A 23,993-nucleotide genomic window follows, 5' to 3' on the forward strand; every position below is an offset into this window, starting at 1 on the left:
TGTGATATGTACTTAATTTGTTTTTAATCCAATACCTAAAATTAGGTCAGGGAAACTAAAGAAATGATGGAGAACAGGAACAAAATTCAAACCAGGCCCATGAATGCATTTCATGACACCAAGAGCAAGAAAACGAGGTCACAAGCAACCTTCATTTTTATGATTGATATTAGAGCAGACATCATTTTTACAGCTAAATGTTGCTCACACAATGAATATGTGTTATCTTGTGGTCTGGCAGAGAGAAAGGACAGTTCTGCAATATGGAGGACAGAATGATCTGCTAAATGACTCCTCTCTGTCCTGGACCCATTCTGAGTAGAAGTAAAACTTACCTAACACTGTTTATGATAGGAATATCTGAAGAAAGAACTCAGTTGCACACAAAAAAATGTATAAACAGTTGTTCTATTCTGAACCTGAATTTATTAGTTAATTTTATTTAAAAATGATACCTGAAGAGATATCACAGGAATTATGAATGTGAGCAGCTTTTTCAAAGCCCAAGTTCTCAGAATACCCATGTTAGATTGCTTGCCACTATCTGTAACTCTTAACGCCATGAATTTCTGTCTTTCTAAGGCACCTCACCTGCACTCATGAGCTCTCCCTCTCCCTCCAACAAAATATATTCACTTAACTGAAAACATAAAGAATACATTGAAAATATAATTAAAATATGCTCAACACAGCATCAAGTGGCATTTGTGTAGCTTAAATCTTTATTGTGGTATAAAGTTAGAGTGTGTTCTAAGCTGCATCAGTGATAACTCATGTGGTTTAGATATTTATGATAGATTCTGTTGTAAAAAAAATAATAATGAGGAATCTAAACAGGTTCCATGGTCCATTTCAAGTATTTGAATGCAGTTAGACATTTCTGTAGTATCACTTGACTTTTGAATTGTATGGAAAACAGGCCAGGCTCCTTTAAAGTAAGTAAGTGTTCATTTTTCTTTTCCTCCCAGGTTATATTAAAACCAAAATATGAAATAACTTTAAATGATGTAATGCAAATAGAGATTGTCAACAACTGCAATTCTAAACAAGTGGTCTGCTTTTTTATTCTTATAGCTAGCAATGGTAATGAACATTCCCTTCCTGTATCAGCTAAACACTCTCCAAAATGCAATTCTCAAAAGAAAGAAGGAATATTGAAACTCTAGTTGGTTTCTTGTCTCATAAGTAGATTTATAATATCCTTAAAATTGAAACAATTTTCTTCATGTTATGTTACTTTCTAATGGAAAAAGCACACATATTTTCCCATTGGAACATAAAGATAAAAAATGCTTCAGATCATAATATGTATACATTTTAAATATAAAATATGATGTGTTCAAAACAGTCAGCTGCTACTCATTTTCATTCCTATGTAGCAATGCCAAATATATTCAAGCAAAGCAGAATTTACAGTAAATATGCTTTGGTGAAAATAGAAATATTTATTTCTATGTGGTATGATTATCATGTAACTGATTATCTTAATTCTTCAGATACTTTGTTTTTTTTTTTTTTAAACAATAAGGATGCTGAGAGAAGGCATGGCCTTTGAATTTTCTGTTATTTACTTACAATCAAGCCACTATTCGCTTGTCTCTTTTCTCTGGCATCGATCATTTTGTAGAAAATCCCGCCTGGATTAAACTGAGTACTCCAGACAATCACATTTCTTTGATAATATACATCCATCCCTGTTATTCTTGAATTATGTTCAACATGAGAAATCTGCTGATGACCGCCACTGTAGTTGAATGGATATACAAAACCCAGGATGTCAGTGTCATTAGCTATGTAGAGAGCTTGATCTTCAGAGCCTGCAGATTATTATAATAAAATACAAAATAGAGGAAATTTCAACTAGAGCAAAACTGATGATATACTTTAAATTATTTTGAACTGTTATTCTTTAAATTATTTTGAACTGTTATTCTTTATACAGATTTTTTCCAAGGAGAAAATCAACTAGTTTTATACCTTTTAAAAAACTCTTCATAATATTTGACCTCTGCTTAACACTTTTCCACAATAATCATTAGTATCTACTTCCATTTTAAGTACAAAGCTTAATTTATGTGCATAAATTAAGGATTTAAAATGGATGTCTTTGGCAAGTCACAACATGCTGTGATCTGATGTTTTGATTTTTGGTATTTAAATGTTATCTTATGACATGAGTTCCTATAGTATTAACTATCTCTGTCTCTCTGTCTCTCTGTCTCTGTCTCTCTCTCTCTCTCTCTGTCTCTCTCTCTTTTTTTTGGAGAGGGTAGAGATTCAACCAAAGGCTTTATAAAAGCTCCATAACTGCTCTGTTTTTTTTAAACAGATTTTGTTCCGTGTTACATTAAGATTTTGTAATTTCAATTTATTTCCAATCAAATAAGAGAATGTACCATAGGTTGTGACACCTGTAACACATAGTAATATTATTTTCACATTTATTGAAAAAGGAAAACCACAGTGAGAATTCTAATATTATTAAAATATTAATTGAAACCTAGACCAAATGCAATGCATATATAGTTCTTGTAAATAACCATAATAACAATATTATGTAATGTACTTGTAAAAATCACACTTAGGTGCATAAGATAGTCTGAATTATGTCAGTTTCGGTCACACTTTGCATCACAGAAATTGATAATATACATTAACTCATTTGATAGCATAATTATTACTCAATATTTATTCTCTTTTAGATATTATGTTGATTCCTTTTCAACTTATTTCAATTTCTTACAGAAATCATGGAAATAGATATGATACTGAAATTTTATAAATGAAGAATCAAGTCTCAAATACTTCAGTGACTTCCTCTAGGCCATGTAGTGTGGAAAGTATGGTCATAGGATTCAAATTTAAGTACACTTAACATCATTCACACATGATAAATGACATTGCACCATTTTTCTCATATTCACTTCTTATCAATCATATGGTGTAGCTGATGATATTAAAACTAGATAATTGCATAAAATACATGAGCAATTAAAATATATATTCAGAAGTCTAGCACCATACCTGTCTTTTAAATAAAAAAAAAAATGTGGTGATAAGTTGAAAAGATACAAAATTTAGAAATAAGATTTTATATTCAAACATTGAAAGGTCCTACACAAATCTCCTTCTCTTTATAATCACAGTCCTTACACTTTTATGGTTTTACAGCTGTAAAATATGTTTTCTACCTTCACTGAAAAGAATGAAATTACTTCATTTAGACTATAAGACTGGTGCTTAAATTTTTTATTCTACTGACAAATTGCTACAAATACAAAGTAATTTTAATACTTTTTTGCTCTTTGCTCTATCTTTAATAATTTCTCTGTAAATCACTTTGACCTAGACTATTTAAGAAAATAAGGTAGAGACACAAGCAAACAAGCTTTAGTGGTACACTGAGCAATGGTGCAGCAATACAAGCTACCAGGATTTACTGCAAGTTTTAAAATGTGGTCACACATGAGGCTTTGGAAGTTTCCAGAATAAAAACAGGATATTTTTAATTAAAGGAAAATATATTTTACATTTCAAAATAAAATAGCCACATTGATTGCCTTAATATCTAAATATTTCATATTATTTAGAATAGGTCTTTTGTTAAAATGCAATGTACCAAATTTTCCCCTTAAGATATTCATGAAGAATTGAAATGTCTTTTTAATTACCTTACCTTGTGCTATACAGCTGTTGTTTTGTTCTTGAAAGTTTTGGTCACAGACACATTTATATGATCCTCGTGTGTTTAGACAGTGGTGGGAGCATATTCCAAACACCAGGCATTCATTGAGATCTGTGAGAGAAGAGCTCAGAATCCATCTTCACCATTGCAAAATAAGGACTATTCTGACAACTAAACAGAGAACCTGAACAGCCATCTGCAAATAAGCAGGGCCATGTCAGCAGCAAGTCAAGAAGCCACAGGTGACGTCTGTGATTTGAAACTTGCCACTGAATTAAGGACATCAGTAGAGCTGAGAACTAAGTCACATGTTCAGGTTGACCATGTGTTTTCTTCTTCCACTTTCACATAGATTCCTCTGCTTCCTACATATTGTATATTTGCCCTGATTATACAATAAGACTAAGATCAATTCATACCTCAATTTAGGTTTAGTGCAGGAAAGTAACTGTCTTTTGTTTAGCGCTCCATAACCCTTCAGTGCTATACACAATTATTCCCAATGACTCCTGCAAATGACATTATGACAGTATACACTCAACTTTGCCCATTATGTTGCCTGTGCTATGCCTGTGCTACACCTGTGCATTTTTTCCAGTGACTCCTGCAGTACTGTAGTACCAACTACTTTTTGTGTAATGAACATTTATGTGTCTTCAGGAAGAATTATTCGGGGATGAAGTAAAATATATCTATCACACTTAATCATCTAAATTATAGTAGATTGTTCTTTCTGCTTTGTTGAGGATGTCAACTCTTTCTACAGCTTACCTCTGGACTTGGTATCTAAGCTAAACCTGTGTTTCATCTTATAAAAGGATCCTGATCTTTTCAAGTCTATTCAGATTTCACACATTCACCAGGCCTGTACACAGCACTGTTAAGGTCTTTTGGTATTTCTGTTTCTATTCTATATTCTGGTCTTTCTTCCTTTTGTTTTTTTCAAGAAAGTGTTTTGAATTTAATACAAAACAACATTTTTATACTTTCCTATATATGTATTCATATTTATATATCCATATGTGTATTCATATCTATCTATCTATCTATCTATCTATCTATCTATCTATCTATCTATCTATCTTGAAGGACCCAGCAAACTAAATTGCAAAGTCTAGGTAACACATTTTTTCTCTTCAATATCAAATGGAAATTGCTATTTTACTATTTTATATATTGTAGACACATTTAATTAATGTTCAGAATTGAGTTGAATCTACAACAGAGGTATACAGAAATAGTGAAAACATGGTTATTTGAACTGACAGATATAGTTGTGGTTACATTCGTTTGCAATAGAATAAAATTAGGAAATATTGAGAACAGAATTTCTAAAGTTAGTAAACAAACACACATTAAACAGGAAAAGCCTGTTGTTCAGGCCTTTTAGGTAATCAATACTGCTAAAGCTAATGTCTTTGGAGTCTCTCTGTGTTTGTATGTATTTGCACATAAACGTAGACACATCCATGAAAAGATAATGTGGTTTTAATTAAAATAGATAAATCTTAGTTTTCCAAGTTTCAATGTCACATGGTAATAAGAAAAAGGGCCATACAAGCAGTTTCCTCAAAAGGTATAGAAAGTGTATAGAAACATCTACATGTAAGTACACTGAATTAGTTTTTACATGTTGTTTGATAAAACGTAAGTCATTTTAAAACCAGAAATCTAGACAGATAAGAGCTGGAAAAATAGATTATTTTAGAATGTTTATGAGGCCATGGAGATGGCCCATTGGACAATGCTGGATAAACATGCATGAGGATCTAAGTTTAGATTCCCGTGCCCTACATAAAATATTGGCAACAGACAAACACCTGCAATCCCAGCAACAGGGCAAGGGGAACAATGGGGAGAGAAAGATCCCTGGAGCTTCCTGATCAATATTTTAACCAACAAGTGAAGTTCAGGTTCAGAAACAGGCTTTATCTCACAAAAAACAATGTGGAAAGTTATAAAGGAATGAAATCAATTTCTAGCCACCATGTGCTCATAAAATCATATGTGTACATATACCAAAATCATTAATAAAATAAAATAATTTTATTTAACAAATCATGTTATACAGACATCTGAGATTATTGCAAATTATAATAACAACTAAATATTAGAAAATATAAAAATATCATAAATAGTATAAAAATTAGAATATAATTATACATAGTTTGTATACTTCAAGGTTCAATAGTTAAATCCCTGATGTAATGTATATTAACTTTTTTATTGGATAATTTATTTATTTATAATTTAATGTCATCCCCTTTCCCCATTTCCTCCCCCTTGAACCTTTTTCCCTATCCCAGTCCCCCTTTTTGCTTTTATACCATTTTAAATGCATGCATGTATTAAGGTCAGATCTAGGTTTAGGAACTAGCAATACAACAGATGCAAATAGTCAAGGAACAAGCAATAAAATAAACACAAATAGTCAAAGAACAAGCAAGGCATTAAACACAATTCTGTGAACACTCCCATGATCACTGTTTCTAAGGGCTTATTAGGATGACCAAAATATCTGAGCCAACTTCCCTGTCCTAACCCAAAGTTATTTTTATGTCTGAAGCGAACTTTCTTGTTCTAGCCTAAGATTTAGTTTCCTGCCTGAAATCACTTCTTTGGAGGAACCCATGTCTCCAGCTGTATATGTAGAGAATGATGGACTTGTTGGGCACCAGTGGGAGAGGAGAGCCTTGTTCCCTTGAAGGCTGGATGCCCCAGTGATGGAGAATTTGAGGGTGGGGAGATGGGAGTGGGTATATGGGTGGGGGCACACCTTCATAGAAATAGGAGGAGGAAGGATGTATTAAGGGGTTTCTGGGGGGTGGGAAAAAGAATAACATCAGGAATGTAAAGTATCCAATAATTTAAAAAAACTAAAAAGAAAAACAATCAATCAAACAAACAAACAAACAAAAAACCTGATCATGAAACTGGCTATCACAGTTGAAAATTCAAGACTTTTTGGCAGCAATTACTGGGATTCCTTATAGTTGTCAAGGACAAGAGACTGTGGAAGGGGCCCATGGAACTTTAAAACAATATCTTCATAAAATAAAAAAGGGGTGGATATATCCTCTTACATCACAAATTTATTTAAATCATGTTCTTTTATTTATTTTAATTTTTTAAATTGGATGTCAAAGAATTTTCTGCTGAGTGTCTATGGCGCTCTACAACTAGGCATACTTATGCATAGGTGAAAGGGAAGGATCCACTTGCTGGCATAAGGCATGATCCTGATCAGGCATTAAATATGGGGAAGAGGGCATGTTTGTGTTTTTTCTGCAGGATGCTCAAAGAGCATGGTGGCTGCCAGAGCAACAGGTGAGACATGCTGATAACAGGACAAAGAATGATGCTGATCTGTGAGCTTGCTGAGTGCCCTGACAATGGTGACTGGGAAGCTGTATTGGACATAAGTTCCCGATCCAATATTGCTTACCTATACCCCTGATGGGACAAGCTGCCTTGCCTCAAGTTTTTAGACCTTGTGGAACATAGAATGAAAAACAGAAGTTATAATAACTCTTATATTGTTCTTAAATGTGGCCAGTTATTCAGACTCAATCATGGACTGGTCTAGAAATTAATTCAATATTGGAAATAACAGTCTTCATTTGGAAGTCTGGTTCTGGACATTTTCAGAGACATATATGGAAGTTAGCTGTAGTTCTCTATGATGTATGTCAATGAGAGATAAAGTTGGGGCAGGATCTGGATTTCAAATAGGTGTTAGCACATGTGTTAAGGCTCTTTTAATTGTCAAGTTAAAATTACTTCTCGTTCTTCTACAGTATTTAATGTAAGTTGCATTGAATGTATATTTACATATAGCTTATTCTGATATTCTCTCTTAATTTAATGCCTAATTTTTACATGATCAAGAGTTGATAAAAAAGTCATTTAGACATTGGCTTTAAATTTTTAAAAGTTTATTACAAAGGATTGCTTAAAACATGGTGCTATGTCAAAAGCTTACAAGTTTCTCAAAGTAAATTATTTGCCCCATCATGACAAATACCACAGTCAAGAGAAATGGATCATGTCATATATGTATCTTCATGAAAGGAATCTAATACTTCAATAGTTTTAAACCCATATATTTGTAATTTGCACTTCAAAACAGAATTTCTACAACACATATGCAATTGCTGCAGGTCTAAATTTGTTCAGAGAAGCTTTATAGTTTCAGGGATGGTTAGTTTATCTATGTAAAGAAAGATGCTCTTCACCCCAGGGTTTGTTCTCTCTCTCTCTCTCTCTCTCTCTCTCTCTCTCTCTCTCTCTCTCTCTCTCTCTCTCTCTCTCTCTCTCTCTCTGTCTCTCTCTCTCTCTCTGTCTCTCTCTCTCTGTCTCTCTCCCTAAGTGAAATGTTAGCCCATAGATACTGCTTTATATGTAAAGCAGTCATTGGTCAACTTAGCATCCTTGGGAGTCTTTATAAGCCAAGGATTTGCGTGCAAGCTGTTAAGAAAATGTGAAAATGTACTTTACCTGCACACTCTCTGCCTTTCATGTTTCTCTGAAATCCAGGCTTACAGCGACAGAAAACAGATGTTTTTATTTGATTACAATAGGCATCGTCTCCACACAGATTCTCATTGTTCTCACAGGTGTGTTCAGTGGGACCTAGGATTTAAATAGTAGAAACAAAACTAATATGACTTTTTTTTAATTGGAGCTTATTTTTTTAATTTGAAATATTTTATTATGTTGATAATTCCCATTAAAGTTTTGGGTTTTCGATGTATATACACTTTTCTCTCTTATGAAACACACAGGGCCTAAAAAGACTGATTCATTACTTTAAATACAGATGAAAATATCTGCTCACACTGATATTAACAGTCATGTTCAAGCCACACTACTTGCTAAAACTGAGGGATGTCAATAACTTTCCTGAAAGGACATCTTCAGAACCATAATTACCTATCTTGTATCCTTTTTCAAGAGCCAGAACCTTCCCTAGATTTTTTTTTTTTTTACAACTTCTCTGTAGATGCATTCATCAGGGGGCTGGAAGGTAAATCCACAGCTTGATCCATTTTTGATTTGGGTACACTAACACAAAGTAACGTCTGAGTGGAAAACAGGCTTACAATGCTGTTAGGACAAAGCAAGTCTTCCCTGTAATTTCAGTACAGTTTTAATTTTATTACTTTTCTTCCATTACAGAAAGTCCCTTTAAATGCAAATAAACCAGAGAAGTTTTATTATGGACAAAAGACTGTGTTGTCTCTAACCTGCATCAACTGACCAAGTTCATGATAAAATCAGCTGTTCTATCCCATAGTTCAAAAATTAGGTGATACTCCAAGTAGTGCTACTTTAGCGAAGGTCTAGTTAGTATGTGTGCACAGTGAAGAGTTGTCTCCACACAAGAGCAATTTCCGTTAGAGCATCTGCCTTTCTGTACCCCTTTAATAGGAACCACTCACTCTTCATGCAGCCTTGCTCATCGGAGCCGTCACCACAGTCATCAAGGCCGTCACACTGCAGCTCCACGGGGATGCAGTTTCTGTTATTACAAGTAAACTCATCCTTCTTACAAGGCTTGGATTTCAATGACAGTTTACCTATGGGACCATTGACGAAGTGGTTAGTTAGTGTTTCACACCATAAAACTGGACATACTGTGCTCACAATGTATTCAAGGTTGTACTAAATCCTATGAAAACACAGAATTTTCTATCTTATAGTTCAAGCCAAATAGATTTTGCGAGTTTTAGAATTTGAAAAAATGAAAATATTCCTGATATTAAAGGGAACTCACTTTTTATAAGAAAATGCATGGATATTAATCCAAGTGTATTTTTAAATAATGTTTTTATTTATTCTTTGAGAATTTCATATAGTGTATTGATCATATTCATTCCCCTTTTCAACTCCTCACGGATCTTTCCCACCCATTAACCGTCCTCTTGATGTTATTGCTCTCTCTTACTGAAATGAACAGATAAATAATAAAACACGAACAAATTGTCCAGTTTGTCTTGGCCACCTACTCCTGAGCATGAGTACTGCTCTTAGATGGGGTTGATATATGCAGTTTAATTTCACTGAAGAAAACAGACTTTCCCTATTCCAGAAACTACCGATTATGAATTGCCTGTTAGCTAGGAGTCAGACTTCCACTTTCTGAAGACCTCATGCTGGAATTTTTGCCTTGGCATGAGCTTCTTTAGGGCTTATGGTTGCTGCAATGGTTTCTGAGAGTTCATATATACATATAGCCCCTTGTCTGGAAAACACTATTTCCTTGAAGTTGTCCACCACCTCTGCGTTTTACAGTATCTCTGCTCCCTCTTTCACAGAAATCTCTGAGCCTTGAGGGGGAAAATGTGACATACACATCCCACTTTGAGTTGACCATTTCTAAGTCTTTTATTATCTACACATTGATTAGTTGTGGGTTTCTATATTAATCACTGTCTAGAAACATTGCTGGCAAGAACTGAAAAATGTATTGACCTGTATGTCAGTAGGTCATTTTATTGCTATGTACATTTAGTATATAATAATAAGTTTTGATATGAGTTTTTCAAAAAGTAGAACTTTTTATCAGATGCAGACAGCCTTAGATGAGGTTGAGTCCAGCATGATTTCTGAATCATCTTTGTTGTATACATTCCTATGGTATGGAAGTTTTCTGTATCTCAGAATATTGGGAAAAATTATATCTACACATAATTTATGCAGACCCTCCTTTTTCCATCTCTATTTTTAACAAGGAATTCTTTTAAACCATGTAATTTTCATGTGAGAGTAATATCTTGCATGAAGTACCTTAGGGAGAGACTTTGGATAAAGACATATAACTTTCTTTTTAAATGCAGATGAAATGTTAAGGAATGGCTTTCCTTTTATATAACCGTGGCAAGCTCTGGTACCTGGGAAAAAGCTTTCCTTTATCAAAAAGGAAAATTTTTGCTATAATTAATTTTAAGTAAGAAATTCATTCTCTTATCTTTCAAATTGCTCCTAAATTCATATTTCCAATTGAGCAAATTTACCACTGCAATGTTCTTCATCAGAGTTGTCCGCACAGTCATTAATCCCATTGCATATTTTCTCAAGTTGCAGGCAGATTCTATCATTTCTGCATCTGTAAGGCCTTGTGGGTGGGCACAGAAATTTGACTGAAAGAACAAACAACAAAATGACTCCTTCAGATATTCTGAATTATTAAGAATGTACTTTCTTTTTAGAAAAAAAATATGGTTTTTGTTTTTAATTAAAAAATGGTGAATCTTGGACTAGAGAAAATATAGAAGAAATTTTTCAGGTTATTTATTACAGAAAAGTATATTGTTGAAGATAATAAATGGGGTAAGGAAGGAATTTTTGTTGTTGGTTCCTGTCTTAGATAGGGTTTTACTTCTGTGAAGAGATACCGTGACTCAAACAATTCTTATAGAGGCTAACATTTAATTAGGCTGGCTTACATTTTCAGTGGTTCAGTTCATTATTGTTATGGCTCGATGCATGGCAGAATACAGGCACCCATGGTTCTACATTCTGAGCCACAGCCAGCCATGAAGAGACCATATTTGGCAGGCAGCCAGTAGAGGACTCTTCACATTAGGTGGAGTCTAAGCATAGAAGCCTCAAAGCAGATATCCACAGTGATATACATCCTCAACAACTTTAAACCTCCTCCCATATGGCCACACCTCTAATAGTGCTACTTTCCATGCTACAGTTCCCTATATGGAATGAGTAGATAGATTATGTCTCCCCAGAAATAGTATCACACAAAGGAATCCATGCTTCAACATGGTTAAAAATTTATGTCAAGGAAGTTACTATGTTAAATTGACTTAGCTCCAATCTGTCTCTTAAACATATACTATATACCCGTCACAAAATATTCTCCTTAACCTTAATCAGAGAAGCCTCTTTTTCATACATGACAGTGGATACAAGGCTTATATCTTCACAAAGTATAAAGTATATTAGGTGATAGGTAAGTGTTCACCCTTGAACAAATGCATCTCATCTCAAGCTCATGGAACATTAATGAAAAGGCAGAGAGAAAATAAATACAAGTCAGAGCCAGAAGATATGATCAAAGGCTGTAAAATGCCACCTTCTTGGTAAGACATAGCCATTGCAGTCATGAACTCACGGCAATGGTAGATGCCTTCACAGGCTTCGCATAAAAATTAGCTTGTCAGTAGTTTGAGAGGATGAGCTAGGAGGTTTCCACCCTTTGTAAGTGAATTACTTTCCACTGACATTTTCACATAGAGGGAGAGTCAATGACTTTAGTTATGAGCTCACTGGCTACTTCCCTGGACTCCAATAGACAGTTCCTATTCATTGATTATACAGATTATGCTGGTAAAACTAAATAGATCATAAAATTAAGCTAAATGTCACATATCTGGAGAAGAGCCTAGTAGAAAAAGTGGAGGGTTGATAAAGATCTGGTGAAATAATGGAAGGAAATGAGCGTCTGGCTCTTGTGTGGATGATTGCTTAAATCATCATAGTTCTACTTTCATCTACACATGATCAAACAACTAATTTAAGATCTTTAATAACTCATCAGTGCTTGGGTGACTAAGAACCATAGACTAGATATCACAGAGACCTAGATTAAAACAAAATACCAGTGGCCTTTACAAATATATGACAATAAATGACTCCTCATGATAGTCTACTATACTCATAGATAAGTTTCTTGTTCCGCTATCATCAGAGATGCATTCTACTTCGTCACGTAGGAAGAAATACAGAGGCCAAACATTGGGCAGAGAGAAAAAGATAGAGAGGGGGCAGAGACAGAGAAACAGAGACACAGAGAAAAACCTTAGAACATACAATTCTAAATTCAGTCTCCTCAGAGTTCAGGGAACCATAATGAAGAGAAGGCAGACAGAGTGTAAGAATCAAAAAATGGAGGACAACAAGAGAACAAAGTCCTATAAATCAACTGTACAAACCTCATATGAGCTTACAGAAACAGAACCAGAAAGCATTTGGCTGACATAGCTCTGTCCCAGGTCCTCTTTGGATATATTATAGCTTTCATTTTAGTATTTTTGTAAAACTCTTGGGGGTCTTAGATTGTTGTACCTTCTCCTGGGATGTTTTCCTTCTGATGGTTTGCCTTGTTCAATTTTGATGCAATTTCTTGTTTTTTAAAAAAATAGTTTATTGTATTATGTGTTGTTACTATGTCAAAGAAGTCTTTTCTTTTCTAATCAAATACAGAAGGTATGGACTCAGATGGAAGGAGAGGTGGTAAGAAACTGGGCAGAGTAGAGAAATAGAAAACTATAATCAGAATATATTGTAAGAAAAAGAAATCCATTTTTAAAAACAGGGACATAATAAGATTACAAATAATTTACTTCTGATCAAGGGCAGACTATGCCTGTCAGAACAAGTAATTGCCATGATAGAGAGAACAGGGACCCCTGCAGGAAAAAGGCCAGACAAGCTGCTAGAAATCTAGCCATCAGCTTTGTTGGAGACTCCCTGCTACATGAACAAGACAAGAAGACTGAAAAATAAAGTAACAGTAACCAAAGAAGAAAACACTTATCAATGTATAACCAATTTAGAAATCAGCATGTAAACCTATATCCATATCAAATCCAAATGCCTGTATATCAGTGTAAAAATGCAATCAACAAAGCCAGGACAATAAGGCACCACAAATGCCTAGTTATTGCAGCAACCTCTGAATATTCTCATAGCAGAAAAAAAATGAATTTAAAACTGTTATCATGAAAAGGATAGAGATTCTTCAAAAAGGAAAGCAATAAATTCCTTGGAGACATAAAGAAAAACACAAACAATCAGTGAGAGGAAACTAATAAATCCCTTAAAGTAACTACAAGAAAAGACAAAACACAGTGAACGAAATGACTGAGACTGTTTAAGATACTATCAACCATCCAAACCTATGAATGATAGAAGAAAGGAGAAGAATCATAGCTCAATAATCTAGAAAATATTTTTTTAAAAAATCATGTAAGAACATTTTATTTAACTGTTAGAAGAACCTGCCTTAAAAAGTATATAAATTTTACTAAACACTAAAAAAATGGGACCAGAAAAGAAATTTCACCCATTATGTAATTACCAAAATACTAAACATGCAGAATGAAAAATTCATATTCAAGCTGCAAGGGGAAAAGGTCTTTAGCAATCATTGGTTGTTAATATCAGTCAATATCAATGGACTCAATTCCCTAATAAAATGGCATAGGCTTACAGAATGGATCCAAAAACAAGATACATGCTTCTGCTGAACACAAGAAACACACCACAACATCAAATATGGGTATTATCTCAGGGTAAAGGGTTAGAAAAAAAGTTTTCCAAGCATATATACCCAAGAAGGAAGCTGCCACAGCTATTCTAATATCTAACATCATAGATTTCCAATTAAAATTAATCAAAAGAGATATGGGAAGACACTTTATACTCATCAAAAAAAGTCCACCAAAATTACAAATTTTGGTTACAAATTACAAATACAAAATTAATTTTGTATTTCTCAAACATAAAAGCGGCCACATTTGTAAAATAAACATTACTAAAGCTTAAATCACACAATGAACCTCAAACATTACTAGTTGTAGTTTTCATTACCAGACTCTCAGCAGTGGATATGTCATCCATACAAAACACAAATATTAAAGGACCTAAGAGATATTTACATAATACTTTAACCAAACACAACAGAAGATATCTTATTCTTCGCACCTAATGGATATTTTCCAAATTGAGCAAATACTCAGTCACAAAGTAAGTCTTAATAGATATAAGAACATTGGCATAGCCACTGTATTCTATCACACCACCATGGATTAAAACTAACTACAACAACAACAGAACCAACAGAAAGCCTAAACCTCATGGAAACTGAACAACTCTTCACTGAATGACTGCTGGGTCAAGGTAGACATAAAAAATACATAAAAGATTTCCTAGAATTCAATCAAAATGAAGATACAACATATCAAACCTTATTGCACACATTGAAAGTAGTGCTAGAAAACTTATAGTCTCATAGCCAATCCTTGCTATTTACTTTGAGAGAAAAGATTTGAGAGGATGGTTTTCAGCTGACATTCTTTCTAAAGCCAAGAAAAAAAAGCCAGGTTCAGAACTAAGTCTTTTAGTTAGGAGAGATGACAGAGGTTCTGCTTAGTCAACAAAATAATGGACTGGGTATTAGATCTATCTTGTATCTCACTGGTAGAAATTGGTATAATTATGCTCTAATTGTATTTTGAGAGAAAAGTTTTATTTTAACAGGAAGACTGATATGTAGGAGGAGTTAGTAAGGTGGGAGGAGTAAGGAGAGGAGGAGAAGGAGAGGAGGAGTTAGGTGATGAGAGAGAGAAAGAGAGAGGGGGGACAGACATGGAGGCAGATGTTCACATGTCTCAGTCAAAGATAGTTGATATATCTAGGTTTGGTTATTAAGTTACACTTATGATTTATATTGAGCATTACCAAACTTATAAAACCTCTGGTTAACATTAAAAAATTGTATAAAAACAAAAAGGAGAAGGGGGCATGGGATAGGGTTTTTCTAGGGAGGGGAAATGGGGAAAGGGGATAGAATCTAAAATGTAAATAAAATATCCAATAAAAAATAAATTTAAAAAGAAAAAAAGAAAGTTGTGCTAAAGCAATATTTCCTAACGTTAAGTTCATACATAAAACTGCAGAGAACTTCTACTAACAACTCAATGCACACCGTAAATCTCTAGAACAAAAATAAGCAAGCACAATAGGAGTAGCAGAAGGTGGAAAAGAATCAAACTGAGGGCTAAAATCTATAAAATAGAAAGATAACAGTAAAAACAATCACTAAAGCAAAATGTTCATTGTTTGAAAAAATCATCAGTTTTCACTACAAGATAGAATGAATATCCAAATTAACAAAATCAGAAATAAAAAGGGGACCATAACAGTAGACATGAAGGAAATCCAAAGAATTATTAAATTACAATTCAAAATCGTGTTTTCCATAAAATTAAAAATAATCTAAAAGAATTGGATAGTTTTCTTGATAGATACTAAGTACCAAAGATAATTCAGGATCAGATAAATAATCTAAATATACCTGTAACCACAAAGGAAATAGAAGAAGTCACTAAAAGTCTCTAATTAAAAAAAAAAAAAAAAGAATTCTGCCTAATTTTCAAAGAAGAGTTAATGTCAATACTAATCTCCTCAAATTATTTTACAAACTATAAACAGAAAAAATATTGCCAAATTTATTTTTTGGCTACAGTCATCCTGATACCCAAACCACCCAAATATTTAACGAAGAAAAAGAATTACAGAGCAATTTCTCTCATGAACATTGATACAAAAATACTTAATAAAATAATTGCTAACAAAATCTCAGAACACCTTAAAAAGATCATCCACCATGATCTAGTAGGCTTCATCACTAAGATAGTAGGATGGTTCAACAAATAAAAATATACTAATATAATACGGCATATACACAAACTCAAAGAAAAAAAACTACATAAGCGTCTCAATAGATACTGAAATACTTTTGAAAAGCCTAAAACCCCTTCATGGTAAAAGTTTTGGAGCAATCAGAAATACAAAGGACATTCCTAAACATAATAAAGTCAATTTATAACAAGCATTTTGCCAACATCAAATTAAATAGAGTGAAACTCAAAGCAAATCCTCTAAAATAAAGAATAAAGGAAAGGATGACCACCATTTCCTACATAGTCAATATAGTATTTGAAGTTCTAGTAGAACAATAGGACATCTGTAGGAGATCAAGGGAGTACAAATTGGAAAACCAGATGACAAAGTATCACTATTCACAGTTAAATGATAAAGGCCCCCAAAATTCTGCCACAGAACACCTACAGGTGATAAATACTTTCCGCAAAGTGGCTACATATATTAACTCAAATAAAACAAAGCAAAAAACCAAATCAATTGCCGTCTTATATTCTGTTAGGATATTATTAAAAAGAATGATGCATGTTGAACAATGTCTTGGTGAACAGTGAGAGAGAAGCTCCAGACAAAAGGCAGAGGGACTTTTACCTCAAGTACATTTTGTTTCCTAGATTATTTTAAAGCATGATTCCATGTCTCCTCTGTTGAACAACCACATTCAAGTAACAAGATGTTTATTTTTGTTGAATGTCAAAACAGAGCTAGAGAACCCAGTTGGTCAATATACTTCAAATTTTGATATGGCCTTCTGCCTTGTTGTCATAGTTTCCCAAATATCTTCATTATGTGCCAAAGAATTGTTTAAATTGGTCGCCTGAGAATGCTCTGGAAAAAGCACTGCTATGTCAATATTTACTTATGTTTTTCTGACCACGTTTTCCTGATTTCAAACCATGTTTCTTGGATTATTGCTTTCTTTGTTACGTTTGTGTATAAAACTATATTAAATTGGCATAAGGTTGTCCATAGTATTACACTGTAGTCTGCCCCATTCTCAGAGCTATCAGATCCCAGGTAAAATAGACAAGATCTGCATAGGTGAGGGAAAGTCTACATATACAAACGACAAAGAGGCTGAGACAGAAGTCTGAAAAAAGAACACCATTCACAATATCCACAAATAGTTTAATATATCTGGTGTGACTATAACTAAGAAATGTAAAGACATATATGACAATAACTTCAAGTCACTGAAGAAATAAGGCAAAGTAGAAATCAGAATATGAAAAGATCTCCCATGCCTATTTTCAGTAGGAATGCCATAGGAAAAGTGACCATTCTTCCAAAACCAATCTACAAATTCAACACAATCCCTATCAAAATTCCAACACAATATTTTTAAAACGCTTGAAAGAAAAGTATTCAGCCCCTTATGAAGAACAAACAAACAAAAAGACAGCTAAAACAATCCTGTACCATAAAAGAACTTCCAGAGGTATGACTATCCCAGATTTCAAGCTGGAATACAGACAAATAGAAATAAAAATCTCATGTATAGTGGTATAACAACAGATAGGTTTATCAGTGGAATCAACTCAAAGGCACAAGAATAAATCCACATAATTATGGAGACTTGATTTTTAGACAAAGTATTCAAATTTATGCAATGGAAAACAGAAAGCCACTTCAATAAATGGCACTGGTCTAACTGTATGTCTGACTGTAGAACAAAGAAACTAGATTACTATCTATCACCATATACAAAACTCAAGCACAAGAGGATAAAATACCTCAACATATAACCAGATACAGTAAATTAGCTAGAAGATAGTGTGGAATAGTCTTTATACACGTTGGCACAGATGACAACTTCCTGAACAGAACACCAGTAGCTTCTGCAACAGGATCAACAATTAATAAATCAACTTCATAAAACTGAAAAGCTTGTGAAAGATAAAGAATATTGTCAATAAGACAAAACAATGGCCTATAAAATGAGAAAAGATTTTCACCAAGCCCACATCTGACAGAAGGCTTATATACAAATTATGTGAAGAACTCAAGAAATTAAACAAGAATAAATCAAAAAACCCAATTTAAAAATAGGGTAAAGAGCTAAACAGAGAATTCTTGACAGAGGAATCTCTATGAGCCAAGAAACACTTAAAAACGTTCAACATACTTAGCCATCAGGGAAATAAAAATCAAAATGATTCGGAGATTCCATTTTTGACCTGTCAGAATGAAGATTAAAAGCTAGCAGCAGCTATTGTTAATGAGTATGGGGAATGAGGGAAACACCCCTGCATTGCTGGTAGGATAACAAACTTGCACAAGTTTGCAAAAATTTGGTGGTTTCTCAGAAAATTGGGAATAGATCTAACTTAAGACCCAGCTATACTACACCTGGGCAAATGCCAAAAGGATGCTTCACCAAACAAGAAAAGTTGCTCAACTATGTTCCTTGCACCTTTACTCGCAACAGCCAAAATCTGGAAACAACCTATATGTCCCTCAGTCAAAGAATAGATTTTTAAAAATGTGGTGCATTTGTACAATGGAGTATTACTCAGCCGTTGAAAACAATGACACCATAAAATTTGCCAGAAAATTAATGGAAGTAGAAAAGATCATCCCAAGGGAGGTAATCCATACCCAAAAATATAAACATGGTATATACTCGTCTACAAGGGGATATTAGCAGAAAATATAACCAGTCTACAGTCCGCAGAATCTAATGGGCTCAGTGAGGGTGCTTGAATTTCACTGAGAAGCAGAAATGGTATCGACATAGTAGATGTTCAGGAGGAGGAGACTGGATGGAGGAGAGATTGAGATAAAAACAGGAGAGACCAAGTTAGGGGGGACAGTATTGATAGACAATCAGAATAGAGTGAGCAATAGAAACTCCAAGGAATCTCTGAGGGTGACCCTAGCTAAGATTCCTACCAATGGGGAAGATAGTGCCTGTAACTAGGCAATAGAGGGATTGGGACACTAACCACACACAAAAACTTTGACCTACAATTTGTCCAGAATTCAAGATGTATAGGGTGCATCTTGTCCTGCATACAAGATAGAGCACACCAGTTGAGTGAATGGCAAACCAATCCCTAGTCCAGCTTGAAACCCATGCCTTGAGTGGGAGCCCATCCATGACGCTGTTAATGGTATTCTCCTATACTTGAAGATAGGTGCCTATGATAACCATCATAAAACAGACATCATCCAGCAACTGATAGAAAGAAATGCATAGAACCACAGTAAATCATCAGATGGAATTTAAGGCATCCTGTAGAAGAGTGAGAGGAAGAAATGTAGTAGCTTGAAGGGTTAAGGACAACACAGGAAACCCCACAGAAATTACTATCTTGATCCCATAGAGGCTCAAAAAGACAGAATCAACAAGTGAGCATGCATGGGACTGATGTGAAATAGGCCATCTGGACTTATGTAACAGTTGTGTACCTTGGCCTTCATGTGACACTACTGACAGTGGGAGCAGGGGCTGTGTCTGACTCTGTTGCCTACTTATAGGACTCTTTCTCCTAATTGCGATCCCTCATCTAGCCTCAGTAGAAGATATGCCTATTCTTATTGCAACTTGATATGCCAAGGGTGGTTTATAACAGGAGGCCTTCTTTTACTGAAGAGAAAGGGAAGAGACGTGAATCAGGGAAGGAGGGAAGGTTGATGGAGAGAGGATGAGAAGGTAAGAAGGGAGAAAAAACTCAGGTGGTCAGGATATAAAGTAAACAAATCAATTTATTTATTAGAAAGTATAAAAATTAGTTATGTTGATAATTTTAAATTTTACTATGTTTTCATTTCATATACTCTAAAAACATTATTCAAGGTTAAATTGAACATAGAGAAACTGTTTTTTGTTTCATTTTGTTTGTTTGTTTTTTAAAATCTCAATGCTTAATGGACAACATGATTTTGTTTATACTGTACATTGATTTATGAACAGCCACCAAAATGAGTTCTTATCTCTGGTGTGCCACTTGGATATTCACATTGTTTCCATTTACTTAATGTTAAAATTTCCTTATAATAAAACACACACTGGAATGAAGGCAAAAATATTTAAATGTACTTCAGTCAGTTCAAAAGTCCATCTGTTATTTATAAATCCTTTTAAACAGTGCTTACTCTCTCTGCTGAATAGTTCTGATATGACAGGTTCAGATGTTAGTGTGTTGTCTACAGAGTCATGAACTTTTTTTTACATTAACAAGATCTTTCTTTTTTATATTATTTTTATTGGATATTTTATTTACATTTCAGATGTTTTCCCCTTACCACATTTCCCCCCCCCACCCAGGAAACCCCTATCTCAACCCCCGTCCTCCTGCTTCTATGAGGATGTACCCCCACTCCCACTCCCATCTTCCCACTCTAGAATTCTCCCACACTCAGCGTCCAGCCTTCATGGGACCAAGGATCTCTTCTCCCACCTATGCCAACAATGCCATCCTCCCCTACATATAAGCTAGAGCCATGGGTCCCTCCCTATGTGCTCCCAGGCTGGTGGTTTAAACTCTGGGGAGCTCTGGTTGGTTGGTATTGTTGCTCTCTTCATGGGGCCACAAACCCTTTCAGCTCTTTAAGCTCCTTCAGAGTTATGAACTTTTAAAAGGGTGATCTCGTTATTACCCAAACAGAAGCTGTGTCTGATTGTATAATATATGTACCTGACTGCAGGGATATGGAATTTTTATATCATCCCACTACTTCCCTGGTGCCCTTCCGAGTGTTAGATCATGAGATCTCATTAAGAGTCATGTGAGAGACCATACCACACATGTCAGGGGCTTCATCAGAGTTGTCTCCACAGTCATCTTCTCCATCACAGACCCAGAAATGGAGCTTGCAAAGGGAATTATTGCACAGGAACTCATCTGCTCTGCAGATACTTCCTCCTTCAGTATTAAGGAAAGATAGATTGAGAAAATTAGTAATGCCAAAAGAAAAGTTTCAGTATCCTCTACTTTTCTGTTAATTCTACTTCATTTCCTTATATTTCTTTCCAGCATAATATCAGAAACAGGCAGTTTCTAAACACTTGTCTTGAACAAAAGGCTTGTTCTTAATTATACAATTCAAAACATCTTTATATTACTGTCAAACATATATAATGTTTAGAGAATACTAAGAAATAACAGAAGATTTGTTTATGAATATAAATCACCTTCAATTTAACACATTTTGACTACAATTTACAGGTTTGTATGTTTTAAAGTATTAACTTTAATCATCAAATTCTGTTGGGCAACCAAAACCAATAGCAATAACCTATATTTTTGGGGTGTTCTTTGCCCCAGGTCCAATCAACAATTTGAGAGGACTTATATCATTCCTGATGTTAGTCTTCTTTTTTGGTAAAGTATTAAAAGTATAGCTTCTGGGATGAGCATTGTTCCCTGGGTAGGTTAACTCCAATTAAAATCTCGTGTGTGTGTGTGTGTGTGTGTGTGTGTGTGTGTGTGTGTTTGTGTATGTGTGTATGATTGATTGGTTGATTATATTTCATATATATGTATATAATTTATAAAATGCTTACATATTTATGAAGGTTATAAAATAGTAGGTTTCCATATAAGTTTTTAAAACATCCTTATTTCTGCAGAAGACAGCATACATATATTTTAGTCATAGGAAATGGAGAAATCAAGTTGGTATTAACAATGAACCTTTGCTTTTACTGACTAGTTTTAATAATATCAGAAGTTGGCTATAGAAGGTGGCTGTAGGAGAAAAGTTATCAATTCACCCTCTTTAAAAGACTCCAAGAGAGGGACCTTAGGTGAAATGCCCTACAGTGGGGAGAGGGAACTTGTAAAGCCCACCTCCATCAGAAAGACAGGGCATCAAGGGAGGAATGGGATTGCCATCCCGTAGTCAAAACTCTGACCCAAAATTGTTCCTGTCTGAAGGAATTGCAGGGGTAGAAATGGAGAGGAACCTGAGAAAAAGAAAGTCCAATGACAGGCTCAAAATGGGATCTAGCTCAATGGTAGGTCCCAAGGTCTGATACTATTACTGAGGCTATGGAGCACTCACAAAATGGGACCTATCATGACTGCCCTCTGCAAGACCCAAAAACCAGCTGAGAGAGTCATATGCAGATATTTACACCCAATCAATGGACAGAAGCTACTGATACCTTTGGTTGAATTAGGGGAAAGCTAGAAGAAGCTAAGAAGGAGAGCAACCCTGTAGGAGGACCAGTAGTATCAATTAACCTGGACCTCCACAAATCTCTAAGATACTGAATCATCAACCAGGCAGCATACACCAGCTGATATGAGGTCCCAATACATATACAGCAGAGCCCTCCAGGTCCGGGTTCAGTCAAAGATGCACCTAATTAACATCAAGAGATTGGAGGCCCCAGGGAGTTTAGAGGTCTGATGAGGTGTAGGGTGGAGACACCCTCATGGAGACAGGAGAGGAGGCATGGGATGTGGAACAGTTGGAGGGTGTACTGGGAGGGGAATAAAATCTAGAGTGTAAAACAAACAAACAAACAAATAAACAAATCTGCAAGTTATAGTAATGACTAGCATGACAACATATGCCCATATACATAATAATAAAGGTATAGATACTATGGGGGTAACCACTGCCCTCTGATTGAATTTATTGCCCATCTATATGAGGAAGTGTAGTATTATAAGTCTGGCCAATAATTCATGGCTTAGGAGCTTACTTTTTCTAAGAGTGAACCTACTGCTATTTTTTTTGGTCACACTGACATAGTATTGATTGCTTTATAAAGTCATTTCACTGCTATCTCTATATTTGTATAACAGTGCAGCTTACAGAATTCACAGTAGAGGGCTTTTTGTCCAAAACCTGGTGGTTATGGTGCTTGACTTTAATCCTAGCACTCAGATGGGAGAAACAAGCAGATCATTGTGTGTTCAATCCCAGCCTGGTCTGCAGAGTTCCAGGACAGCCCAAGGTACACAGAGAAACCTTGTCTCAAAAACCCCAAGCAAACAAATAATCCTATCCCCCTTAAAACCCCCCCAAAACAAAAAAAAATATGAAAAAAAATCAAATGAAAAACAGGGTTACAGAACAGCCTTCTGTATGGGACAAACTCATGGACTCAGCAATTTTGTTTACATGTTCAAAACCTGAAAAAGATCAAGCAAATAAATACTCAAGCATGGATGGTAGAAGACCTCATAAGCCCCACAACCATACCCGAAAGTTTACAGTTAATGGCTTCTACAGTAATAGGTAACGTTTGTTTGGTTTTGTTGTTGTTTTTTTAAACATGAAGCTTCTGGTAGGTCACTAATGCTCCAGTTAAAAGCCCTATACCCTTGAGTATATTAGCAGCAGAAACTGAGCTTAATAAACTATAGAGAAGAACAGGAGAGGAGAAGTAAGAGGAGGAAGGAAAAAAGAAAGGAGGAAGGATGGAGAAGAAGGAAGATGATGGTAACTATGACAACCTGTAATTGGGAGGAAGATAGATCCAGGAGCAGAGGGAGGAGCAGGAGGTGAGATTTTATTAAAATTGTTATACGTATTAATGAAATTCACTAAAGTATATTAATTTTTATTTAACTTGTACTTCTATTCAAAAAAGAAAATAAAACAATTTTTAATTTCCTCAAACCCTAAAACACTGTCCTACTTTTGCACCAGTATTTTATAGTAACTGCGAAAGATGTTTTTGGAACATAGATAATAGTTTTGTATAGGCAAAAGTAATTTGTCAATCCATTTATTAATTTCTTCCTATATAATTTGTACCATCAGGCATTGTTTTTATATGTTTAACATTTTCACACAAAATTTAAATTATAGGAAATATATAACATTTAGAATATAAACTATATGTGTCGATATTATATGCACAGAAACTTTAATGAACTGA

The 23,993-nt window shown here is 34.7% G+C and overlaps 1 protein-coding gene across 1 annotated transcript in view; it reads right to left on the reverse strand.

The window, feature by feature from the left end:
• Window positions 1-23,993, reverse strand: part of Lrp1b (LDL receptor related protein 1B) — a 349,921-nt gene that overhangs the window by 114,572 nt on the left and 211,356 nt on the right. Inside the window, exons 32-37 of the mRNA XM_076928219.1 lie at window positions 20,896-21,018; window positions 10,702-10,827; window positions 9,127-9,264; window positions 8,183-8,317; window positions 3,677-3,796; window positions 1,576-1,817 (exon numbers count right to left, since the gene is read on the reverse strand). Of these exons, the coding sequence (XP_076784334.1) occupies window positions 1,576-1,817; window positions 3,677-3,796; window positions 8,183-8,317; window positions 9,127-9,264; window positions 10,702-10,827; window positions 20,896-21,018 (884 nt within the window). The remainder of the gene's footprint in view (window positions 1-1,575; window positions 1,818-3,676; window positions 3,797-8,182; window positions 8,318-9,126; window positions 9,265-10,701; window positions 10,828-20,895; window positions 21,019-23,993) is intronic.

Source organism: Arvicanthis niloticus, chromosome 2 (assembly GCF_011762505.2).
Source record: "Arvicanthis niloticus isolate mArvNil1 chromosome 2, mArvNil1.pat.X, whole genome shotgun sequence".
Lineage (NCBI taxonomy): Eukaryota > Metazoa > Chordata > Mammalia > Rodentia > Muridae > Arvicanthis > Arvicanthis niloticus.